Consider the following 27,500-nt stretch of genomic DNA (forward strand, 5'->3'; position numbering starts at 1 on the left):
TTTCCTTCCACGGGGTCGAGTCTGACCTTGGCATTTCGAATGCTTTCAAAATGATGTAACACACTATATCATTCACCAATACGATACCTAAGTCGATTGAGGATTCATTTTTAGCAACACTTCGTTATAAAACTACGTTAAAAGCTTTTGTTTGGAGGTTTTCAGTACGTAGTCTAAGGCACTACACAGACACCTCGCAAGACGTTCACTGCGCAACTGAGACTAGCATTTACTCACAGGTGAAAGTAACCGAGTTGCCGGTTAATTTAATTTTTGTTTATTCTTTATGATTACATAATTAAATTCAAGTGTCAAAATGAGTTTTGAGTAAAACATTTGTCAAATGTGCGCTCTAAATCCGAGAACGCGCCAAAGAAGCCTGTGATTTGTCGTGTACGAAGCTTTAGATTTACGCCAAAAATATAGCGAATCGTCAACTCGACTCTATAATCTCTGAAGCCAGATGCTGTACGGGTGAAATTCACGAGGCTTCTAACGCAAATTTCGCTCCTATGTAGAGCAGCCATTTCTTTGAGCAATCAACTGATAATGGTGAGCGGAGAAGGTGATCAAGTTATTCATTTACCTGAAATTAATTTGATGTACCAAAGGAATAAGCGTTATGTGACATATCCAAACGGCGTGAACTATGAGACAATAAAAAAAATAAATGGTAATTTTTGTATGAGAAACTCACTTTGTTACCGAAATGAAAGTGACTTCAATGCTCCGAGAAAGTGATCCGGTCTATTTGATGTTGACAGAATAAATGTAAAAAAATGAATTGGTTATGTTCTTAATGTGTTCACTAAGCTTTATTTGAATGGAATGGAATGTAGAGTTTAGACCAAAGGCCGAGGTACATTAAAAAAAATGAAAGGTGTTGCACTGACTGCACTAATCCCTAGCGGGGAAAATGCTTTATTAAACCAGCATTTGTGTGGTTAAATAACGTCCTGTTACAATACAGACATACCGTAAAATCAGTATTGAGGAGAAATTGCAGCATATAGATTAACGGGAAAGGATTAGTTTTTCTGTGAAAAAAACTTAAAATATCAAAGGCATTGTATCCTATAAAACGTTAATCAGAAAACCTATGGAATATTATAGGAACACGACTAGGAACTATCATTATTATTAGGTAAATTGGATTGAAGGAGCAGTGAGTGAGTCCGGGTTCAGCCTAACGGGATATTCGGCTCAAGGACAAGTGTTGATGTCGACCCCGCCCATCGTCTGCTGCGCCCATTTCCTGTCTTCCTCTTCCTCATTTATCTCTCTCTCTCTCTCTCTCTCTCTCTCTCTCTCTCTCTCTGGAGAACGTCAGATTACACAAAAGGACGCATTGTTTTAAAATGGCCAAAAACGACAATACAAGTCCTAAAGTCTATATTCCATTGCGGGAACTTCTTTACATACAAGATATGTGACACTTGGAATAAACTGCCACCAGACGTTGTAAACAGTAACGGCGTGGAAGAAATTAGTAGAAAGCTTGACAAAATCATTAGGGCACTGTGAATGCACAGTAAAACCTGCTCCTAGAGATAAGTGAGCACACGATGTCTCCTCGGATGGACTAACAAGTCTTTGAGACACCCTATTTGAGACATCCTAATCCTTGTAACAAGATGTGCAGTTGTAATTTTTTTTCAACTGCCTAACCTTTCTCTCTCTCTCTCTTTCTCTCGGATGCGAACGTATTTCCTTTGACGTCATAACTTGGAGTTGTATTAAATTATATTCTGTCATTAGATCATATTTCACAGTTTCTGTATTTTGATTTTTTTCCTGATGTGGTTCAGATTCCACGTGAACCCAAAGGCCGCACAGTTTAAACAGCTTCCTCCCCGTAGTGGGGTAGTGCCGTCACTGCACCTCAGCGTGTGCACTGTAGGCATTACTAAAAGTTCTGTGCAGTGACCCTTTTCGTTCCTTTTACTGCACCTCCATTCATATTATTTTACTTCCCTCGTGCTTCTCCACCATCTCCTAACAAATATTTCAAAGTGCAACTGCTTCGAGGTTATCTTCCTGTTACACCTTTCAAACGTACCTACTCTGTGTCCTTTCCAGCGATGAACGACCTCATAGTTACCAGTGCTTGGTCTTTGGCCTTAACTGTATTCCATTCTATATTCCAACAGCTTACTGGAACAATTTACTATAAAACAATAAAACAACAATAGATTCAAATTTGAATGCAAATATATCAGGCATACCCATAACACCCGACAGCCTGCCACCTCTCGGATGTGCTGTATGAAGCGCGGGAATTTCTGAATTGCCTAGATTTAGAATTCTCCCCCTGCTTCTGTGTGTCCTCTTTATTATGATATTTATTTATTAAATTTTTTTTAGGTAATAGCTTGTCCTCTTTAGCTCCAGATTAAGAGGCCATTCATGACGTCAATTTATCGGAGAAAATGTTCTGTCGGATCTTGTAGACGGCGTTATATATTTACTATTATGTCTTGACCTTCAGATACTGTTACATGAGGTCCACTTTCCCGTTGTAATATTTATAAACCCGATTTTTTTTAATTCTCTGACATCTGTGCATGAATGCCATTATCTGACTGCAATTGCTGGTACAGCTTAAGTTGTTACTTTGTTATTTTATGTACTCTGATTTTTATTTTATTTTAAATATTATACTTACTGGCCTATGATTTGTATTATAGGTATTGTTTCACTTTAATAATAATAATAATAATAATAATAATAATAATAATAATAATAATAATAATAATAATAATAATAATAATAATAATAATATGAATTGTGTATCCATATAATTACTCGTGTAACATAGATAGCTTATGGGGTAATAAATTCACCGTATGCTTAGATAGAATGAAGGTGTGTAGGGCGATACCATTTTGAACTTTTGGCGTTGAATATGCATATACATGCATGCATACCTAGCATTATCTGTTCATGTGTTCACATGCTTGTTTATCTGCTCAGCTATTCGTGTGTACTGTATATTTTCTGAGGGGCGAGAGTTTATTGTTAGAATGATGGCTTTCCTAACCCGTTTGGATTCCGAAGACGTCAAAGTCAGTGGTCACTTTCCTAAACCTCAAGATTTTCCCTGACTTTCCAGACCCGTAGTGGGGTTAGTGCCGTCGGTGCTCCTCATGCGGCACACTTTAGACATTACTTAAGGGTCTATGATGCGTCCCTTCGGCCCCTAGCTGCAACTGCTTTCATTCCTTTTACTATACCTTCGTTCATATGTCTCTCTTCCATCTTACTTTTCACCCTCTCCCAACAACTGTTTCATAGTGCAAGTGCGAGCTTTTCGTCCTGTTACACCTTTCGAACCTTTTCAGAGTCAATTTCCGTTTCAGCGCTGAATGACCTCATAGGTCCTAGCTCCTGGCCTTTGGTCTTAATTCTATATTCTATTCTGCACTCTATTGACGTCTGCAGAGAACTTCAGGGTAACCTTAAAGGCCCTAATAACGTAAAAGATATGACGGCAATTCTCAGTTGCATAAATATCGGTATCTTATCAAGGTCATCGATAAAAGTGGAGTGAAGGAATGGCTCAAGATGAAGTCAAGGGAAATTTGCAGATATTAATTGAAAACTAATCTGTATATTCAACTTTTTCTCATTAGTGAGACTACAGTCGTTGACGCGCAAGCTTAATTATCTTCGTTAAATAATGATTCTAAAAGAATGGAAGAAATGAAGTCGTTAGCAGCATTTTCTCAGCTAATAAATGAATCAAAACAGTGGAAGTAGTTAAATGCGAGTCCCATTTTACATAACAAAGTGGCAACATTAGGTCCACCCTTGTCCCGATCCATAAGGTAAGGCACCTCATGCGGTGCACTGTAGGCATTAATTAAGGTTCTTTGCAGTCTGCCTTCGGCCCCTAGCTGCAACCCCTTTCGTTCCTTTTACTATACCTCCTTTTATATTCTCTTTTTTCCATCTTACTTTCCACCCTATTCCAACAGTTGATTAATCTTGCAACTGTGAGGTTTTCCTCCTTTACACCGTTCAGACCTGTTTACTGTCAATTTATGTTTCAGTGCTGAATGACCTCATATGTCCCAGTGCTTGACCTTTGACCTAAATTGTATATTCAATTAATTTCAGTTTTTAACGTAAGTCTGGAATTGTCGTACGTGCAGTACTTGCCTCCGATCACCGGACAACGATTGGTGATTTCGCATAACTCGGGCACGGCCATTTCGCTGGTTTGCCCGTTATATGAGCCCGATGATATGCATGCCCTCCGATCAGGCCCGTTTGAGTACCCCTTTTTTTCAGTATAAAAAGTAAATAGTATTTAATATTGGAGACAGACCTCAAGGGGATTCCGGAGGTAGCTTTGGGTCCTTTGTCTGGCAGAGAGACCCCTCTTCCCAGGGTAGCCCAAGGACCCGGGTTTAACCACGGTCACCTATATAGGTGGCCATGGTTTAACTGAAAAGTCCTCTTCCAGAGCTTCTTATAAGAAGTCAAGGGGAACACCAGGGATTGGTAATGATGTATATTTACGTCATTGGAATCAAGTGGCGTTAATGGCAGTATTTAGTGGTATATGTGTTTCTAGCTCTGGACAGATCGCCGCCTTATAACTAAAGCAAACTGTTAAGATGATAATCATGTGATTAAGTAAAAGAATGTTATATAAGTATGATATTGAAAAGAATAATTTTATGAGCGTTCTTATCATAATAATATTCAGAGTGGCTGTTCTTGTGGTATGCAGAGCACTGTGCACACACAAGTTCAGTAGTGATAATTTATTTCTAATTAGTTATTGATTCACCTACAACTACGCAAATAGTTTAAAGGTAGTGTGAGGACACGTTGATAGGTAGATGTACATGCACACTAGTTCAAAGTATTTACGTATAGCCATTCTGGAGGTACCAAATAAAAAAAAAATAAAAAGCTTCAAGGTTAACTAGGAAACTAGTTCTCCCGCCCTTAAGCTTCTCACTAAATAATTCAAGGTCGAATGCTTCATCCCCCTTTGTTAACATCTTACTTCGCGATTATGCAAGGGATAGAAACCGTGGTTTTGTGGGTTTTACAATGTAATTTAAAAGAATTGGTTTTTATTTACATTCTCTCTCTCTCCTCTCTTTCTTCTCCTCTTCTCTCTCTCGCTCTCTCCTCTCTATCTCTCTCTCTCTCTCTCTCTCTCTCTCTCTCTCTCTCTCTCTCGTTCTCCTTAGGAAAAAATATTCACATTAGACCCTTCTGTTAATACCATTGTAAGGAAATGTCAAAGGTCGAATATTGGCCTTTAATCCTTTGACTCACAAGACGTGGAAGAATGTGTCACTCGTATATGCTTGAAAGGCCAAGGCTTGTCTTAAGAATATTGTGGACTACAGTTGTGGCCCTGAATGATACAAGCTGTTAAATTATTTTGGTAGAAATGATAATTGTTAAATTATTTTGGTAGAAATGATAGTGGACAGAAACGATTAAATATACATCCATTGGGATGCGTTACCTAACAGCCATATTGGATGTTTGTTAAGCATGGAAGTTACGTTACATAATTATTATATGTTAGTTTTTGTTGTCGTCTGTTGTTATGGATGTTGCAACTATCTGTTAATCGGATTATTTCTTAATATACATTTATGAGGATGAAATTATTGAAAGGATTCTTCATTGCACCTTCAGTAATTTTAGATTTTTTTAAAACGGATGATCGTTTCCAATTTCCTGACGACGTCACTGAATATTAATAACATGGATTTCATTGAGTACAGAACTCTGTAGAGATCATAGATGTTACTTACTTGCATTTGATAAGATTTCGGCGAAATAGTCTCCCTAGATGCTAGTTCAAGCTATTTTTTTAAACGCCCATGCAAAATTTGCAATTAAAAACTTCCACAATTTTGCAAAGAGGTGAATGATTTTGCCAAGTGATGCGTACTTTGCGACGGGAAATTCATGATACAGGCGAGGTATTTACGAGGTTTCTGAACAAGTTCGTAGTCTAGGCTCATATTTCGCAAGTAGGGTAAATTGTGCTTGGTTGGAATATAAGATTTGTGCAAATAAAGTTCTCTTGCAAGAAAATATGTGCTGAGATTAATTACAATATATATATTATATATATATATATATATATATATATTATATATATTATATATATATATATATTATATATAATATATATATATATATAATAGGTATATATATATATATATTAGGGATATAGGGTATATATATAGGTATATATTATATATATATATATATATATAGGTATAATATAATATATATATATATATATATATATATATATATATATATATATATATATATATATATTTATTTGTCTGTTTGTGTATATACAGACGTTTGGTTCATAAAAGAAGTAGGATTTATTGATTGTGAAATGATTGTGAAATGTTAACTGCGCAAAAACTGGCTGATGGTATTTCTACGTCTTTCGAAAGGAGTAGCGACTTTGAAATGGCTACAACTTCAAAATGTCGTTGACTTGTATTCAATCTCCTGTCTGGGATATGTTTTGGACAAGTTGGCGACTTGTTGGTGACATGTTTTACTGCTGTGTGGATATGCACCTTAGCGCCCATTTTACTACCTTACTTGCTACCCCTACAAAAAAAAAAAGAAAAAAAAATCTGTACAGCGTAGAATGCGGTATGAAACTGTCAGCCACGGCCCATGAACCTTTCACCCACAGTCCGGTGGTGGCCTGAGTTGTTGGCACTTGTAGCGGTGCCAGGCGCACGATCATGGTTGTCTTTAACCAATAAAATAAAAACTACTGAGGCTAGAGGACTGCAGTTAGTATGTTTCATGTTTGGAGGGTGGATGATCAACTTACCAATTTGCAACCCTCTAGCCTCGGTAGTTTTTAAGATCTGAGGGCGGACGGACAGACAAAATATCATCTCAATAGTTTTCTTTTAAAGAAAACTAAAAAGTTCTATTGAGTCCATGCGCCTCAGTGGCGTGGTTGGTATGGTCTTTGCCTGCCACCTCGGTGGCCGCGAGTTCGATTCTCGGAAATTCCACAGAGGGGGTGAGAGATGTGTATTTCTGATGATAAAAGTTCACTCTCGACGTGGTTCGGAAGTCACGTACAGCAGTTGGTCCCGTTGCTGAATAACCACTGGTTCCATGCAATGTAAAAACACCATACAAACAAACAAACTTAAATTTCAAATGAGCCCAGATGAATGAAGTCAAACGCGAATAATGATGAGGCTGGAAACGTTGGGTAGACACTTCGCCTAATTCAGTCATCAGGTGAAGAATGTGTGAAATAGGTCAAGATAATTGAATTATAGGGTTGTTTGGCCTTTTATAATGTGATCGTGTCATTTTACATTGCCTTATACATGTTACAGTAAGTATGTGAAATCAGGGATTTCAGGAAATCCCTAGGGAATATGTGAAAGGACCAGTTCGCTTAGGAAGATTTGATAACCGAGGGCTAGTACTAAGCATGGCTAAACAGTGATTCATCTACACTGTTTCGCCGTGTCTAGTACTATAGTAGATTCACTTGAACCGTGCATTTGATGTCTAGGCCAGTCCCTTACGACGCTCCTGATTGCATAGCCAATCAGGAGCGTCGTAAGGGACTGGCCTAGACATCAAATGCATGGTTGATGGGAATCTACTATAGTACCAAGCATGGCTAAACTGATTCGTCTACACTGTTTCGCCGTGTCTAGTACTAGCCCTCGGAGATAAAATCTTCTTAAGCGAATTGGTCATCTCATACTCCCTAGGGATTTCCTGAAATCCCCGATTTCAGATATTTACTATAACATACATATTATCAACATTCGTAACACCGCCGGAGATGACAGACTAAAAATTTACGGTCATGTTTCTTAATTATTTTCGTTCGCATTAGGGTCGAAGTTCAGTAATGGGTTATAACAACCCGTTTAGTCTGCGTATTAAGAAAAAATAAACCACTTTTCACTCCTTTGTTTGGCTGCATTGTTTTAAAAGGTGGTTTATTGTTTGCATAAAATTCATTGTTAGTTTGGTTTCCTTAAAATACGTGTTACCTTCTGTCTAGTTTTTTTTCTCTGGTTCACAGAGCTAGTGTTTTAGAGCTTTGTTCCCTTTAGTTATATATGTATGTATTCATATGTATGTATGTATGTATATATATATATATATATATTATATATATATATATATATATATATATAAACGTTTTTTGCCACGAAGGAAAAAAATGAAAAAGCGAGTTAGCCGAGTACTTTCGGTCCTATTCGGACCCTTTACTCAGTAAAGGGTCCGAATAGGACCGAAAGTACTTGGCTATCGCTTTTTCATTTTTTTTCCTTCGTGGATAAAAAAACCTTTATCTATACATAGCATCACGTTTTATATACTTCGTGATCAAGTTATTCATATATATATATATATATATATATATATATATATATATATATATATATATATATATATATAAAGGTTTTTGCCACGAAGGAAAGAAAGAAAATCGAGATAGCCAAGCACTTTCGGTCTAGTTCGACCCTTTACTCAGGCACAACTGATCTTACAGAGGAAAAACATAGTCAAGGCTTGGAGGAATAATGATCCCATTATTCCTCCAAGAGTCAAGGTAGGCTTAATATCCAAACTGACACTACAAGATTAGCAATAAGGTCTATTTCACTCTACAGAAAAGAGGAAACGCCTGAGGGCAGCCACACCTTGGAGGATACACACTCGGTCAACAGATGATTCATCCAGAAAAACAATACATTTTGAAAAAAAAGGAGGCATATACAACTTATTATCAAGAAATTTACAAAAAAAAAAGTTCCCCAAAAAAATTATTAATGAAAAGACGAAAAAAAAAAAAACCATATATCGAGCAAGAGAGAGAGATGAGAGAGAGAGGAAGACGAGAGAGAGAGAGAGAGAGAGAGAGAGAGAGAGAGAGAGAAATAATAACTATATACATGTGGGACTAATTTAAATAACATTGTACTAAACCCTAGCGATATCTTTGTCAGTTTTGATGTATGTTCCTTGTTTACAAAAGTCCCCTATTGACTCTGTGCTAGAATATTTAAGTAATGAACTTGTACTGCATGAATTGCCTATGTCCATTAGTCACATAATTTCATTAAGTTATGTATTTGTGATTGCAGATTTATTTTTAATGAAAAATATTACCAACAAATATTTGGTATGGCCATGGGTATCCCTTTATCACCTCTCCTTTCAAACTTATATATGGAATTTTTTGAAAGACACCTCCCGAATATCACACTTGTCCCCTTAAAATGGTACAGATATGTAGATGACATCTTAGTAGTCTTACCTGTTGGTATCGATGTAAATGATTTATTGTTTAAATTGAATAATTTAGTGCCATCCAAAAAATTCATTGTTGAAATTGAAAATAACAATGTCATCCCTTTCCTAGAAGTATTAATACATAGAGAATCTTTCCAATGTAAATTCAGTATTTATAGAAAACCCACAAATAATTTAACATATGTACATTTTCATTCTGGCCACCATCTTAATATTAAAATTTAAATTTTTTCTTCTATGTTCCTACGTGCTTTGCGTATCACGAGTCCACAATATCTTGACCAAGAAATAGAATACATAAAAAAGATAGGAAACGATACCAGCTACCCACCTCATTTAATTGATTTATGTTATCAAAAAGCTCACAAAAATTTTTATAGTGTTGCTATTAATGAAAAAGAAATGCCTAAAAATGTACTTAGCTTACCTTACTTTCGTGGATTTGACACCATAAAATCAATATTCAAGTCGTTTAATGTTAATGTAGTGTTCTCTTATAACAATACCATTGAAGATATGCTAAGAATAGTCCCGTAACAAATAACAACATCATTTACAAAATTCCTTGTAAGGATTGCCCATCGTTTTACGTTGGTCAGCCAAGTAAAAATTTATGTGTACGTATTAAGCAGCATATGTATTCAGTTAGAACAGCCCAGACTTCAAATGCACTGTTTATCCATCTGAGTGAAAAATCTCATTGTATTAATTGGGGTGATACCTCTGTAATTGCTAGATCTAATGATTATGTTTCAAGAAATTTACTGGAATCAGCAATTATACAAATCACTAATAAAAACAACCTAAATCTTACTCCGGTAATGTACCATTTGGACCCGTATGTAAAATGTTTATGAAGGACCTTAAAATAATGAACTACTAATAAATTAGTCCCACATGTATATAGTTATTATTTCTCTCTCTCTCTCTCTCTCTCTCTCTCTCTCTCTCTCTCTCTCTCTCTCTCTCTCTTTTGCTCGATGTTCTCTCTCCCTCTCTTGCTCAATATTCTTATATATTTTTTTTTTCGTCTTTTCATTAATAATTTTTTTGGGGAAAATTTTGGTAAATTTCATGATAATAAGTGTATATGCCTTTTTTTTCCCAAAAAATGTATTGTTTTCTGGATGAATCATCTGTTGACCGCGTGTGTATCCTCCAAGGTGTGGCTGCCCTCTGGCGTTTCCTCGTTTCTGTAGATTAGTGAAATAGACCTTATTGCTAATCTTGTAGTGTCAGTTTGGATATTAAGCCTACCTTGTCTATGTTTTTCCTCTGTAAGATCAGTTGTGCCTGAGTAAAGGGTCGAACAGACCGAAAGGTGCTTGGCTATCTCGATTTTCATTTTTTTCCTTCGTGGCAAAAAACCTTGTGTGTGTGTGTGTGTGTGTGTGGGTATTAAGTATTTGGACAGTGTTTTTTTTTTTTATTCAGATGGTTATAGTAGATTGGTAGAAAATAACATAAAATTGTTTTTTCCATTTACACACACACACACCTATATTATATCTGTCTTATCTATATATCTATATCGCTCGTATGTTCTTTTGAGAACCTTTTATGGATCATCACTGACTTCATTAGATGGCAACCTTATATTTTAAATCGATGGTTGAACATTTTCTTAGATAAGTAGGTCTTCTGTAATGAATATATTTTTAATTTCTCGAAGTTTATACTTAAGTTATCCTGCCTAAACTCTAAAGATATAGGACCTAGTCATCGTAATAGTTTATTTAAAATATGTTCTTTAATATGAAGGCCCGTGGTGTGGACAGTTTAATACTCATAGTTATCGTATGCGTTAAGAAAGAAAGAAAAGACAAGAAGCCATGGCGAAGGCTTATGTGGGATTACCGAAACAGAGAAGTACTATGCTTGCTGGGACAAAATATGTGAAAGATGAAAGTGAAATTGCATTGTTTAATTATTTTATGATTATTTCATGTGTTCCTTCCACTCGGCATAAGTAATATACAGTTAAATGTGTACGTCATAATTTTAGTTTACCTGTTTCAGTTTTTGATGAATAAATAAATGGCAGATCGTTAGTACAATGTACATGTGGTTTTCGATGTTTAAAAATGAAGTGAAGATGATAATGTAGTTCACCTTAAATGGTTGCACATAGAAAATGGGCATGTGATTGAAAACTAATGTATTGAAAGTTTCGAAGACAAACCATGAAAAATTATATCATATTTGAGTGTCGACATAATTTCATGTTTGAGTGTCGACACAAGGTTCATAATGTTTTTTCTGGAACCTAATGTAATACACACACACATAGATATTGAATATATATTGAATCTATCATAAGTCTTTTTGAAAGTTAATGAATGCCAACTAACTAGGGCTGCTAGCCAAATTCCCTTGACTTTGAAAGTCTCTCATAACTGTTAGGCCTATACAGCAATCTCTTGATCCACTCCCTTCCTTGTGTGAACCCACACTATACCTCCCCCATCAGCCTTCTATCATAATTTCTTCTTATCTTCTCACTTCTCAACAGTCGCTTATACAAGCGCTTTCAACTTGATACTAACCCGTTAAACTCTTGGTACAACAGTAATTTCTTCCTCTCCTCTATCCTCCACCTTTAGTAGATTGTCAAAATATGCACTCCATCCACCCAGGACTGCATTTACTTCAGAAAACATCTTGCTGTCTGCCTCTGGTATATATATATATATATATATATATATATATATATATATATATATATATATATATATATATATATATGAAATGTAATAGCCACAATGCCCTCTTGACATCTCAAATTCTTTGCTCTTCTTTGGATACGCTTGTCACTACAAAGCCTCGAGATCCAATTTCAAAGGAATTTGAAGAAATCATGATGTCCGGTAGCGGGAAACGAACCCGCGATACCATAATCACCACGAGGTCACCTTGCCGACCTGACCACCATAAGGCGACCTCGTCGTGATTATGGTATCGCTGGGTCGTTTCCCGCTACCGGACATCATGATTTCTTCAAATTTATTTGAAGTTGGAGCTCAAGGCTTTGTAGTGATAAGTGTATCCAAAGAAGAGCAAAGAATTTGAGAAGTCAAGAGAGCATTGTGGTTATTACGATTTCATATGTATCTGGTAAAAATGACCAGTAGATTCTACTGTGTATGTATGTCTAAATATGTAGGGAACATATTGTTTCTTATTTAGTCCTCATCGTTGGCCTCTTATTCGCTGCTAATCCTGTTCTTAATTTTTGTTTCTGTTTCTGTGTTGTTTCATGCATCATGCTTAGACTGTAAAGACAGACCTGGAATATGTAAAGGGAATCAAGTACATTATAGCTGAACAATTATCGTCGTTTTGTATAAGTCTTTAGGGAGCTATTTATCAAGTTTGTTAATACCCAAGGAAGTAATGCTGCTCAGTTTTAAAACTTAACTTTTTGACAACTAGCTGCTAGTTCCATTAATGGTTCTTTACGACTAATTGCTACTTCCGTTAATCTTTATTTATTAGTAGTACATTTGATGAGTATTTGTCAACCGCCCCCCCCCCCCCACAAAAAAAGAAAGAAAAAAAAAAGTTGGTTCTATTACTGGATGAACACTATGAGCCCCACAAAAGGCGTATTGTTACTTTCGAATGAGTCAGCATGAAATGTTGCCCTTATTTATTTATCATCAGGAGCTTTACTGAATTACACTATTATGTCTTTAAAACGAAAATAATAGATAATTGTATTTTTACGTGGTTTAGGGATCTGAGGATAACTGCGCCACTCGACGTTGGTAACACTGAAAGTTTTTTTACAACGTTCTTTCTGTCCCAGTTGTATTACTTTCTGCCTTTTACTTTAGATAAATAGGTTCTCGTGGGTTTCGTATCACCTAGCTGTCCAACTTCTTTAACATTTATTTCTCCAATTAACACCCTAGTTAGAGTTCAGATTCGTGGCTCGTGATCTGGTTAAACTCTTAAAATAATAATAATAATAATAATAATAATAATAATAATAATAATAATAATAATAATAATAATATAGTGACAGTTAAGTATTCTATCATTATTATTGATATTATGCTACTACTCTAAGCTATTTCTTGTATTATCTGTGCCTTAATAACGCGTAAATTAGGTGTACAAAAAAGATTTTGGTAAAAATGAACACGAAACCATTTCAGAAATTCTCCCTCCTGCTCCACTGAATTTTGGGTACGTGAATAGATATGAAAACATAAGAAGTTATTTGTTAAGATTAAAAGTTGAAATGGTTTCTTAATGAAGTGCAGGGCGTTAATTATAAGATAAGACTTAATAAGTAACATATATTCTATATTATAAATACATTAAAACTTGAATTTAAAAAAAAATGAAAGTCGAATTAATATGAAATTTTAAGGAACTTTGTATTTTCGTAGTCAATAGACAAGTAAAGATGCGGTAAAATATAAGTGCAAAAGTGATAAAAAGGTAAATGAACAATGAAAGATGATAAATATTGAGCAGTGAGGAACAGGAGTAATGAACTTAAAAGGGAAAACACGGAATTGATGCCACGAACTGTGCGTGTCTTCCTTTGTGGTTTGTCAATGAATCAGCAACCGGTTCTTGGTATACTCGAATAGCACCTCTCTCTCTCTCTCTCTCTCTCTCTCTCTCTCTCTCGTCATGCGAGAAATTCAACAACCATTGGGAAACTTGACTCTTGGCAACTCGCGCCATATTTTTTTCATTCTGCGACGAGTTTGAGTAATGTTTGAATTTGGTTACTTTTTTTGGTGTTTTTTCAAGCCATTTATTCCTTTGGGATGAGGTTGCTAGGCCCACGCCCTTTTTCTTAACCCCAGTAAATGCTGATAACCATTTATATTATATAATAATAATATATATGTATTATTACATTTAGCCACTTTCCCAAACAGGGAGTCTCTCTCGAGATTGAAAAGGCAGCAGATATTGTCGTATTCATACTGTAAGTGATGAAAACATCTCATAATCAGCTTCACACGCCTAACTAGAAAGCTTATAGCGCCTCAGTGGCATGATCGGTTCGGTCGTGGCCTGCCACCTCGGTGGTCGCGAGTTTGATTCTCGGCCATTCCATTGAGGGGTGTCAGAGATGTGTGTATTTCTGGTGATAGAAATTCACTCTCGACGTGGTTTGGAAGTCACGTAAAGCCGTTGGACCCGTTGCTGAATGATCACTGGTTCCATGCAACGTAAAAGCACCATACAAACAAACAAACGGAAGGCTTATGAGCAGTGAGTCGAACCTCCCCCTCCGACACATCTTGTGATGTCTGCATCATGTCAGTCAATCAGTAGTTTGGATTACCTAGTTATTGCAGCCAATGACTTAAGATTCTAATGAAATCTATCATGATTCAGGAGCTCCTGTACAGGCAGCTAAATACGTCTGTAGACTGTACAGTATGAATACCAGTAGTTTGGGGTACATTTTAAATGTACCCAATACAGACGAGCGCCTAGTGAAGGGATGTGGGGTTCCTTGATGGGAAGAAATGCCCCTTTATTGGTAGGCGATATAGCAGCAGTAGTAGTAGTAGTTTGTGGCACCTTCGTAGTGTGAAAAACACTTAATGGTCCGGAATCCCCTTATCTTTTATTTATATTCCAAAAATCTGGAACGGAAACAGGGTAATACATGTGATTTTGAATCAATGATGGACGCTCAGTGCAGAACCCACTCACTTCATCAACGGCTTTCATGAATGCTTAACTTCTAAGGTGATATTTCTGTCTTACTTGCAAACGCCACTGATTCTGCTATCTTCCCACACTGGGATTGAGCTTTGATTAATTCCCTAAGAAGGTTAACTGTTGTCTTGCTTTCCACTAAAGCCAACTTTATCTTGTTATTGTTAACTGATGTTGATGTACTTGGGCTGAAGAGGGACTATAGGGCTGCTCTGAAACTGCGAAACGGCTTTATTCTGTATGAATCGTATTTTTATGCATTTATATATTTGCTCTTTGTTTTATCGCATGGTTATTTCTCCTCTGTAGGTTTTTCATGTTTTACAGTCTGACATTCTATTTTATAGGAGATATTGCTTGCAAGAAAATGAACTTTGCTTGCTTATCTCTAATAACAATCCTGTAGGCAACGGGTTGTTTTGTTGTTTGAACATTTATCTGGCGTTAGCTGTGTGTCAGGTTACGTTTGATGTAAGTGTGCTGCCAGGAATTTGTAGCATATAAAATTTAAGACATTTAATTTATGTAGTATGTATGTATGTATGTATGTATGTATGTATGTATGTATGTATGCGCAAGCAATCAAGATGAAGTTGAGAATGGCAGTATGAGAAAAGAAGCAAAATCCACAGTCGCCTTAGCAGCTGCAAACGTCTTCGAGGGGCGGAGCTTGCGATAATTGTCAGCTGCACGCAACCGTACCTGTGGAAGCACGTGCACTGACGGGAGAGACACGCAGACGCACGCGCGCGCGCGCGCATGCAGCCGGCGGGGTCAACAGTCAAGAGTCTCGTCTCCTACTCCGTAGAATGGATCAATAAAAATACCTTTTGTTGGTCGTATTTCAAAGTGGCATGCGCAATGTTCAAACGGTTTGCGCTGTATGGCAAATTGAGCTTATATTTTAAAACTGAAATTGGTATGAAAATAATGATAGCAATAATAGTCTGTTATTATTATTATTATTATTATTATTATTATTATTATTATTATTATTATTATTATCACTGATAAGGATATGACACCTTTGGTTTGGTTTGGTTTGTTCGTAGGATTGCGCAAAAAGCTATGCGTGGATTTTTACTAAATTTTGCCCAATTTTGGACATAGTTATTGAAAACAAATGATTAGAATTTGGGAGAGGTTGGAAAGTAAATTTTGGAGAGAGGAGCTCTTTTGCTGGGTGAATTGCATTTCCTTGTCGGAGGTTTGCAGTCATGGAACTGTTTTTCCACAGGTTCCTAAAATCTTTTATGATGCTCGATTTGTTATTTTGTCGCTTTCCCTTTATATCTAGACTGTGGAACTCTCCTTGCAGGTTGCAAGCATTGCATACTGTACAGTTTTTCAAAAACAAAAGCACATCTCTCCCCATGTTTTTCCAAATAAATTTAGCGCACACCTCATTATACGTTTTTTCTATCCCCAAGTGTGGAGTACCGAACCTGCAGTGTACTATATCCAAAACCACTGGAATTAGGACTTTCGGAATTACGATCTGTGTCGTGTCTCCTTTACTTTCACTAGATCTCAATTTATATTTAATTTTCCTGACCAATAGATCACCCTCTAACTCTAAACCTGAAAAAGGTAACGTATAATGTTTCCTGACTAATTCCCCTCTAAGAAACGCTTTTGCGTCTGCCAAAATTTCATCTTCATCCTGCCTTTGCTCTATGAGACCCATATCCCATCGTATAGAATCGCTTGTGACTAGCGTAAGTTGAAATCCTTCTGTGTCATAAAAACTTATAAGGGCTTCAGCTACTACATTTAATTTGCCTTCTATATAATTGAGCTTTGTATCGAAGTCTCTGATAGTTAGAAACCACCGAGCTCTTTTAGGCGACAAATCAGGCTTACTAAAAAGATCCAATAATGGCTTGTAGTCTGTAAGGACTTCTACTTTATTCCCCATCAGTAACATTTTAAAATGAACCAAACTTGATACTATTGCAAAGGCTTTTTTATCTATTGTAGCCATTGATCTTTCATTGCTGCCCTTTGTCCTAAACTTCCTTTTATAAAAGGCTATGGGATTGAATTTCCCATCAAACTTTTGCATAAGGCAAGCACCTATACCCTCCTGATTGGCATCAGTCACTAATGTGAATGGTTTGCTGAAATCTGGAAATTTCAGAACTGGGGGATTCATTAACACATCCTAAGTTTTTGAAAACTCTTGCTCTGGGGTTTCCCCCATTGAAATTGAACGTCTCCCCGTAATATATCTGTTAGAGGAGCTGCTATGTTAGAAAACCTTTTCACAAACCTACGAAAGAAACCGGCAATACCTAGGAATGACTTAATTTCTTTCTTTGATCTCAGGGTGCGAAAATTCGCTATTGCTTTGACTTTATCGTCGTTTGCTCTAACCCCTTCCTTGGATATGACATGGCCTAAATATGTGATTTGCTTTTTCAAGAAGGAACACTTAGCTAGCTTAATTTTCAACCCTGCTAATCTAAGCCTCCTAAGTACTTCCTTAAGCCCTTCCAGGTGTTGCACGATCGTGTCTGTTGCGACTAATATGTCATCCATATATACAAAAACATTTTTACCCAATAACCCGTGCAAAACTGTGTTCACCAACCTGGTAAAAGTCATTGGACTGCCCGATAAACCAAACGGCATCAGCGTAAATTCATAGTGTCCCTTGGGCACTGAAAAAGCCGTATATTCTTTACTACTCTGACTAAGAGGGACCTGCAGAAAACCCTGCGCTAAATCAATTGAGCTATAAATATTATGTCCCCCGATTCCTACAAAAAGATCTGGTATATGCATGCGACTGGATACCGGTCAGGATTGTTTTTTTTTCATTTAAACGTCTAAAATCGACGCATACACGGACAGAACCGTCCTTCTTTAGGCACTGCTAACAGAGGAAAGTTGTATGGAGACACACTAGGCCTAATGATTTCCTTTTTTCTTCCCAATTTATTTGACCTTTTTTTCCTTTAGAGCTCTACCTCTGTTTCTCTGAATTTTGAAAGGTATTGGCAGGTAAATGCAGGAATATAAATAAGGTTTTTGTTTGCCCATTCTTCTAAGTTTACCACTTTATGTTCTAACACATTTAAGGGTCAATCCCAGTTTATCACCTTGTAAGGGCTAACTGTAATCCCCAGATCTGCCCAGAGCTCGCTTACGCTTCAACATGCTTCACTATAATCCACATTAGCTAAATGTCCTCTAAAATAATTCGCTTCCTTGATTTGGCCATTTCTGCCTCTGAAAACTTCAGATTTTCCCCCTCTACAATAGCCCACTGAACCACTGTCCATTACTCCAAATCTTGGAGATCTACCACATATGATATTCCTTTGGTATTTCCTAACTGTAATCAAGTGTTCAGTTCAGTCATTTTATTTATCCATGTTAACCCACTCAGCGTTTTGGGAATAAAATACACTGTTTCACATGATGGCTATGCAATTAATTCCCTCCCTTAGTTTTCTCACTAACCTCAATTATTGCCAACACATCTGCAGGTTTTCTCACTTCCCTCAAACTTGAACTTTTACCAATAGTCTTTGAACCTGGCATTTAAAAAACAACATCTCTTGAATAAAAACACATTTAATATTTGTGATTAGTACCTTCCCTGTTTCCACGATCCCATTAAATATCAGCCACCCCGTGGTTCTTCATTAACATCAACCCCATTGTTAGTATCAGTAATAATATCCATAGTAAATTAGTATTCAAGTATCACCACCCATAACGCCATTTGTTCACCATTCACCGCAAAATTATTACCACCCAGTGGCCCCCAAATTTTATTTCTTTTAACATGCAACTGGCAGTTAATTTCCCCGTATCAATCAGTGTGGGTTTTTGATATTTACCCACTCCCATAATTCCCCAGTAAATTGATCACCATTAGCAACCGCCAAAGACGTCACCCTCTTTTTCAATAATTTCCCATATCCCTCAGTTCCAATTACGTCCTCATTAAGGAAGAAAAAACAGCAGGTATTTCCAACCGTTATACCCACATAACAACCCGCATGGACCGAAATCTTGGTGTCCTCCTTACATGCAATGGATGAACCCAGGCCAAAAGTCTGTTTGCCAACGCATAAACCCTTTTTATAACCAAAAATGGTTCTTTAATTAACTCTTATCACTGGCGAGGTAAACCGTATTCCGAACACAACCCAGGGTGTTTAATCTTATGGGCTTGCAACATCACACACGGTCTTCCGTTGAGGGTTTTCAAAGGGTAAATGGGAGAACATGGATTGACACAAATCATGATCCATCAGGTTGATACTTGAACTCGCACCAGGTATCAATTAAATACCGGAATTATCAAACATCCTCCACTGTTCCATTAAACCTATAGCCCTGGGCTTCTGGGGCATCCCCCACCAGACCACAATTGGCATGTACACATAAAAAATATTTTATGAAACCTGAGAGGGTAATCATCAAGCATGCGCTCCTCCAGGACCGACATGAAAATGATTTCGCCAAATTGTCGGGCCCAGAGGAGAGCCCATGGCTACACCGTTCTGTTTTGTTTTAAAAAGTTTTTACCATCAAAAACCAAGTGGCAGTGTCCTGCACTACTTAATTCTAAAAACATGATTTTTAAATGGAGACGGGTTAAAAATTTGCTTAAAACAGAATCAGGTTCAGGAAATTAGTTTTTATCTAATAATGATTGTCAGGTTTCAACCCTTTTTTATTTTTGACGTGAGGTATGTGGATGACACATTCGCATTGTTCAAGAGAAACTTGATATTCTACCTTCCTTTCTTAGCATTATGTTAATTTTCCCAACATAACCAATATTTAAGTTTGTGGTGGAAAGAAGGAAAAGGAAAATAGTCAACTGCCTTATTTAGATGTTACTTGTTACAATAGAGAGAATGGTTCTTTTTGTTAACACTTCTGTTTTTTTTAGAAAGAAAAAACTTTTACAGGAGTCTAGGATCTAATTATTAACAGCTCATGTTTTTAATTTTTAATTTTAAGCCCCAATTCATTGTCAACTTTCTTATACATAGGGGCATTTTTCAATTACATTCCAACTGGCATTAATTCAATCAGGAAATTAAAATTACCTATTGGAATATTTTAAAAAATAATTGCTTCCCTCAAAAAGCTATTTTATAAATGAGGCTTCGGAGTTTTCTTAATAAGCAGTTTTTTTAACAATACTTAAAAACAAATTTATGCACGGTACCCAAAGTTAGGCATCAATGCAAAATTTCCATTTATAAACATGATGACTCCTTTCAGAAAAAGTTTTTTAACCCCAAGATTATGGAAAACATTATGGGTTGGCAGTCAAGTATTTAAACTAATACCAAAAAATCCCCTTTAACAATTGGGTTTTCTTTTCTTTAAAATAAAATAAAGATTCGATTTGAGTCCCTCCTTGGACCTCAAATGTTAGTATATAAGTCATACTTGCCTGCCCAAAGTGTAACTGAGAACTTATGGGGGTGGGATCTTACGAAAGGAGGTTACTGAGGGTCAGAAATCCGATTCAAACATCGTGGAGTCAAGTATTCCGAACAGGAAGTAGGCTTCTCCAACCCTGAACATTTCAAATTTATCAGGAACCGTGGCAAAAAATCTGCAAAGCACAAATCGAAAGAAGAACGATTTTTTGTAATCATAGGGCAAAACACCAAACCCCCAAAAGAACTACCCATTTTAAGGAGTCGTTACTCATTAAGCAGCTGGTTCCCCAGTTGAATACCCAAACTCCTCCATCCAACTGTACCTAAGTTTAAACGTGTCTCCTGACTCTCCTCTTTTGTTGCTCCCTGGTCATTCAGTTTCCTTTCCTTCCCTTCAACTTAAGGTTGGTCGACGGGTCTCGGCTTTTAAATTAATAATTTTTTGTAATTATATTTTTATTTTTTAGTAAAATTTGTCTTTTTACGATTTTTTTTTAAAATTTTTAAAAAAAGAAAATTTAAGATTGTTTTTAGAATTTTATTATTTTAATTAATTGACAGATCCCGCAGATGTAATAAATGTTTATTAACGAAACGTTGGAATTAAAGAAACTACAATAGATTGGCCTGGTTTCCTTGAGTCAGCGCCTGATTTTGATTGCATCCCTTTAGTTTTAATATATATAATAATTATAATAATAATATTATTTAATATATATGTATATTGGTGTGTGTGTGTGTGTGTGTTGTGTTGTGTGGTGTGTGTAAATATTACACACACCACCGGCACCTTCACCACATCATTCATTGATCACCAAATTAAAGATTGCATTATCCTAAAGCATCTTCACATCTCATACTAATTATGAATTACGGGGCTGGCTCTGTGATGCAAGATCCCGTGCTGGCACAAGGCCAGCTTAAATTTCTAAACAAACAACCAAACAACCAACCACACACATCTCAACAATTTTTCACTTGAATATTTCTATATTTATGAAATGAATTATCACAAAAGCAATTCTAATCCTGAAAGACCCAGAGCGACTGCACTATTCAATATTGCAAATAAGAGCAGCAAGGAACGTTGCATTTGATTTTCCCCCCTTATACAATTTATATTTTGAAATTGTCGATTGCCGCATGCAGATGCTAAAAGCGAAAGCGTTCTGGGAATTCCGTTGTAATTCGTTTTATACAAGTCGATTAAAATGGCGTGACCGAAGCACTTATTTCTGTGTAAGTGTGTATGCCTTTATGTGCGTGTGATAGACGCATATTTGTGCAAGTATGTGGCAGACTCACTTGTATGTGTGAATGTGGGAGATTGGCATTTTTTGTATGCATCTAATGGTTATGGCAGGTGTAGATTCATGTATTCGTATATGTGTATGACATATGTGTGTTATGTATGCACACTTGAGTGATTTTTTTATCGATGGCTGTAAAAAAATAGCATGCGATCGATATAAACACATCCCGTTTAAACTCTGAGTACTCAAGTGGTCTATTAATCAATAAGCATGGCTTTGCTTTAACCATAATACGTATGATAATTCAATAACTGAACGAAATAATAATGAATGAATAGAGTAATAACCACCACATTACGGAATTAACGAGCGATAATGAGGACTAATTCATTAAAAGTGAGAATACCGCAGGTGTGACCTGATCGTCCCATGAGGGTGCAAGTGTCTCATGCCGAGACAAATGCTTTCAGTATTGCGCAAGAAACTGCCAAGTTCACGTCTCGAAATCCCACCTTAGTAATCCCACCTTTTTTTTGGGTGTTAGTGGGGTTTATCATGCCTTCTGGTGACCGTGAGGTATTTATGTGTCATTTGTATAATTTTTTATTAGTTATTTGTGATTTAATGTTTTGATATTGATATTTTTAATTGAAGCGCTTGTGTATACATTTTTTAGGCACAGTACACATCTACGAAATGGCAATTCATTCACTAGTGGACGTTTTCATTCATAAAACTTACTTTCTCTTCGGCCTTAACTATAAGCCTTCATTTCACTTTGTACTTTCGTTTATACCCATTCATAATTTCATTCTTCTGTTATTGCTTCCCTCTCGTCCACCTATACGTTATTATCTGTGTTACTTATATACCTTTATGCGGTTTCAGTAGTTATGGTAATTTTGTTAGTGGTGCTTCGTTTGGGTACGTATGTAGGCGTGTATATGAACACGCACTTGAAAGCATCGTCTCTCTCTCTCTCTCTCTCTCTCTCTCTCTCTCTCTCTCTCTCCTCTCTCTCTCTCCTGATACAGTTAATTGCATGCCTCAGCATCGATCATCGCTCCATGCTAGTACCGGGATTGCATATCGATTCACTACGAGCAAAGAGCTATTATTGGAACTGTTAAGATATTGATATAAGTCTCGGGTAATAACTTATTTATACGGCCGTAGTGCGGTTGTTACTTGTTATATCTTTCACCTTGTACGTTTCTGAAACGCGTTTGGTTGTTGAGTTACCTTGGAAAATTCTCTCTCTCTCTCTCTCTCTCTCTCTCTCTCTCTCTCTCTCTCTCTCTCTCTCTCTCTCTCTCACACACAGTGTTTGGCAAATTCATGGCCCGTTTTCTTGTTCCTTATGTACATGATATAATGATAATAAAAATAATAAGAATATTATTATTTTTTTTTTTTGGTTTATCACAGTCCTCCAATTCGACTGGGTGGTATTTATTATTATTATTATTATTATTATTATTATTATTATTATTATTATTATTATTATTATTATTATTATTATTATTATTATTATTATTATTATTATCATCTTGTCAGAAAATCCTGTCTATTATTTAAGTCAATTTGCATATACCCGGTAAAAATATTGCGTACAAAAAGTATAAACTCAATCATTATAACAACGAATTTTGCGTTTAGGTGAATCTTTAGGGACTACGAGTATTCCTTGTCAGAAAATCCTATCTATCATATATAAGTACATTTGCATATACCAGGTAGAAATATAGCGTACAAACTGTATAAACTTCTGAAAACGAATCACCTGGTCACTGCAGTCGTTGCCGACAGGCGCTTGTCAGTAACACGGATTATCTAGTCATTTATTTTTTTCCATAAGACAGCTTTCACGTTGATCACGTTTCAGCTCTCTCTCTCTCTCTCTCTCTCTCTCTCTCTCTCTCTCTCTCTCTCTCTCTCTCTCTCTCTCTCTCCGCTGGTATCTTGAATGACCTTTTTCTTTTGATGTTTCATGGGAAAGAATATGCCTTAAAATTAGGGAAATAGTACTTTATGATGATATTAATTACAATCACGTATCATGGTAGTGTCGTACTTTCGTACGTTGGAAATCCATCATAGTTCAGCAGTTGAGGAATCAATGTAAAAGTTGTTTTTTTATTATATATGGTTTTATTAATTTACGTGTGTATATTAAGTCGTCTCCAGTTATTGGAATATTATTTTGCTCCTTAAAAAAAATCGTGGTAATAAAAGTTTATATAACCTCCGAAGTGTTTCTATAACTAGGAAATCTTCGCGAAGCTGGCGAATAATAATAATAATAATAATAATAATAATAATAATAATAATAATAATAATAATAATAATAATAATAATAAAAATGTCTAAAGATGATCTCCACTTAGTTTGAAACCTTAGATTAGTAAGTTGGACATGAGCCAATGGTATCTGCTAACTAAGCGATATACACATTTATAATTACAACGAAGAAATAGTGATCTGAAATGAAATATATTATATATATATATATATATATATATATTATATATACTATATATATAGTATATATATATATATATATATACTATATATATATATATATATATATATATATATATATATATTATATATATATATATATATATATATTATTTATATGCAAGGTTTCCGATTCATTCATTCAGAATCATCTACTGGTGTCGGACTTCCCGCGGTCGCAGTCAATTCGTCACGCATCTCGTTAACCTCACGACACTGCTGTGTAAATGTTTACGGCAACACTCAACAGAACGTGACTGAACTAAAGGACAAAGCGTTTAAACGTTAGGATGGTATCATCGAAAGCTAGGGGGTGGGGGATGGGTATTTATTCTTTCAAGTTTTTTTTTTTTTCTATAAAACTATTGAGGTGGCTATTTGTCTGTCCGTCCGCCCTCCGATCTTAATATCTACTGAGGCTAGAGGGCTGCAAATTGGTACGTTGAGCACCCACCCTCCAGTCGTCAACCATTACAAATTGCAGCCCTCTAGCCTCGGTAGCATTCATTTTATTGAAGGTTCAGGTTAGCCTTGATCGTGCGTCTGGAGCGGTGCCAGCAACGAAGACCATTACCGGGCTGTGTCTAAAATTTTCGTGGGCCGTGGCTGAGTTTCATATAGTATTATACGCTGCACAGAAAACACGTAAAACATGTGTCGAAGTTTCTTTGGCGCATTTTTTTTTTTTTTTTTTTTTTTTTGCTTATTTAGTCTTTCAGTCGGTAATTACCATCGTGTCTAATGTTTATGCATTAAGGTAGTTAAGCTATAGCTTTTCCGGACGTTCACTAATTCGTGTTGTATTTCTTTTGGCCCGTGCGTTAAAATTTGCATTTACTGTAGTAGATTCATATCACCCGTGCATCTGATGTCTAGGCCTGTCCCTTACGATGCTCCTGATTGACTGTTGATAAACCGATCACAGGGCTGGAAACTCAGTCTCTTTCAAGAGTTCACATAGGCAGGATGTATGTTTCATCTCTCCTTAGGGATACGTCTTTTAAATGTATCCCTCAGGAAAGGTGGACCATACTTCCTGCCCATGTGAACTCTCTCGAGAGACTGAGAGTTTCCAGCCCTGTGATTGGCCTATCAACAGCCAATCAGGAACGCCGTAAGGGACGGACGTAGACATCAGATGCACGGTTGACGTGAATCTACCATAGTAACAGTAGTTCTTACATTATATTGTATCGAAATGTATATTCTAAATTTCGTATTCAGTAATTACAGTGATTTTTATGATTGTGTTTATCGAAGTAATGTAGCATTTAGATCCAGTGATTATTGCGGCATTAAATTAGCTTTATAAATCCTAATATCAGAAATCCCTTGAATTTTAGTGGCTTCTTACGTCGTAGTTATGGTAACTTAAGTTATAATTCATATTTACATATAATTACAGTATTTTTCGTGACATACCACATCTAGGAAAAAATATGATTTTCTTCATTATTTATATTAATTAACTACGTAAAAAAATGTCATTACGGACAAGTTATTGATTCACTTACTATTAAATCTGTTTTCAATAACCACGCCAGTTTCATAGTATGACGTGAGGAGAAAAAATTTAACTTTACCTGCTTTGTTTTCATTTTTAAAAGAAAGGTGAAAGATTTTTACCCCCGTAGATGCACTGAGTAGTAATAGGTGTTATATGACCTATAAATATGTTAAACAGTGGGACAAGCTAAAAGCTAAGCAGTTTATACCATTACCAAAAACACTGAAAGCGAACACTTTGAGGCTGGAATAGAACACTGTTACTAGAGCGTAATGATACTGTATTTTCAGTTCGTAATGATACCATTTGAAAATTAGTGATGATTTTCAGATAATTAAACTAAGTAAAAAATGCGCCTACTTTTCTTCAGCGCAACCGAATTTTCTGTACAGCGTTTAATGCTGTATGAAATTCTCACCAGGTCGTGGTGGCTTGTGTTGCTGCGGTGCCAGACGTACGCTTATGGCTAAATGTAGCCTTAGATAAAATAAAAGCTATTGAAGCAAGAGGGCTGCTATTTGGTATGTTTGCTGATTGGAGGGTGGATGATCAGCATACCTATTTGCAGCCCTATAGCCTCTCCAGTTTGTCAGATCAGACAGCGGATAGGTAAAGTGCCGACGGACAGACTAAGTCATCTCGGTAGTTTTCTTGTGCACAAAACTAAAATGAACACCGATGGTTGGATTGACATATGAGGCAGCGATACCAATCCGATTGCATTCAAGTTCCATCGTAACCCGAGATCTTATCAACAATGAATATCTGAGACTGTAAAATTTTTATTTTTCAGTAAAACCAACTCGACATAGCCTTCTCATGTTGTTTGAGATTAAACTGGCCTTATGCCAGCACTGGCTCTTGCTCGTAGAGTAACCTGTAGGATCCCATGGCCAGTAATGGAGGCTAATGTCAAAATACAATTTGAAAATAGCTAGTAAATAAAGGCACGACTTGCCTTTGAATAGTTGTTTGTAACTAGATTGAGGCGATAATGTCAAAAAGCTTCCATAAGGATAAAGATTTACATAAAATGAAGTACTACACTTCGTTAGCCTTCGGCATTGTGGTGTATCGAAATATTATTGTGTACTCTCATGTAATCTCTGTAATCTCTGTGATGAAGCAGTAATATCACAATATCATTCTTTTGATATGTTTTGGATTACGGTGTCTGCTGTATTATATGACTTAAATTTGTTTATTTTATGTTTATTTAATTTTTGTGTATTTACGTATTTATGTATATGATTGGTTAAGTGCCGTGAAGAGTATAAATCACTACTCAGAAGTTATGTCATGATGTGTGCGTGCATATATATATATAATATATATATATATATATATATATATATAATATATATATATATATATATATATAGAGAGAGAGAGAGAGAGAGAGAGAGAGAGAGAGAGAGAGAGAGAGAGAGAGAGATCAGACGTTCTAAGGATTTCAAGGAAGGCTTTGAAAGTCAAAATCACAATTGTATCTTACACAATCCCCCCTCCCCCCACCTCCTCTCCCTCTATCCATCCATCTTCCGCCTTCGCTCAGACGTCAAAGAGTTGAGGGTGATGTTGCATGCCAAGGCTTTTCATCTTTTTTTTCTGCGGATGCAATTGCAGTATGCAATAGTCACGAAATTGGACTTGCTTTTTCTATCGGAGATTTGCGATGCAGTTCGCAGACAGTTTCTAGTTTCAAGGTTGTCTGCTCGTTTTCGTTGGAGGAGTCGCGTTTGTTGGTGGAGAGACGTACCTTCTCTCTCTCTCTCTCTCTCT

The 27,500-nt window shown here is 36.3% G+C and overlaps 2 protein-coding genes across 3 annotated transcripts in view; one reads left to right on the top strand and one right to left on the bottom strand.

Moving 5' to 3' along the window:
* Positions 1-228, bottom strand: part of LOC135203242 (insulin-like growth factor-binding protein complex acid labile subunit) — a gene marked incomplete at its 3' end in the record, with an annotated part of 20,227 nt that extends 19,999 nt beyond the window's left edge. The window contains exon 1 of the mRNA XM_064233014.1: positions 1-228. This exon is cut by the window's left edge and continues 425 nt beyond it. Coding sequence (XP_064089084.1) covers positions 1-34 — 34 coding nt within the window.
* LOC135203672 (tubulin alpha chain-like) overlaps positions 1-27,500 on the top strand; it is a 147,333-nt gene that overhangs the window by 62,771 nt on the left and 57,062 nt on the right. Inside the window, exon 1 of one of the 2 annotated variants that reach the window (XM_064233559.1) lies at positions 22,176-22,267. The exons of the other annotated variant lie outside the window; for it this stretch is intronic. Coding sequence (XP_064089629.1) covers positions 22,247-22,267 — 21 coding nt within the window. The 5' untranslated portion in view covers positions 22,176-22,246. Of the gene's footprint in view, positions 1-22,175; positions 22,268-27,500 lie in introns of those variants that run through there. 2 annotated transcript variants of the gene reach the window in all.

This window comes from Macrobrachium nipponense, chromosome 36, assembly GCF_015104395.2.
Source record: "Macrobrachium nipponense isolate FS-2020 chromosome 36, ASM1510439v2, whole genome shotgun sequence".
NCBI lineage: Eukaryota > Metazoa > Arthropoda > Malacostraca > Decapoda > Palaemonidae > Macrobrachium > Macrobrachium nipponense.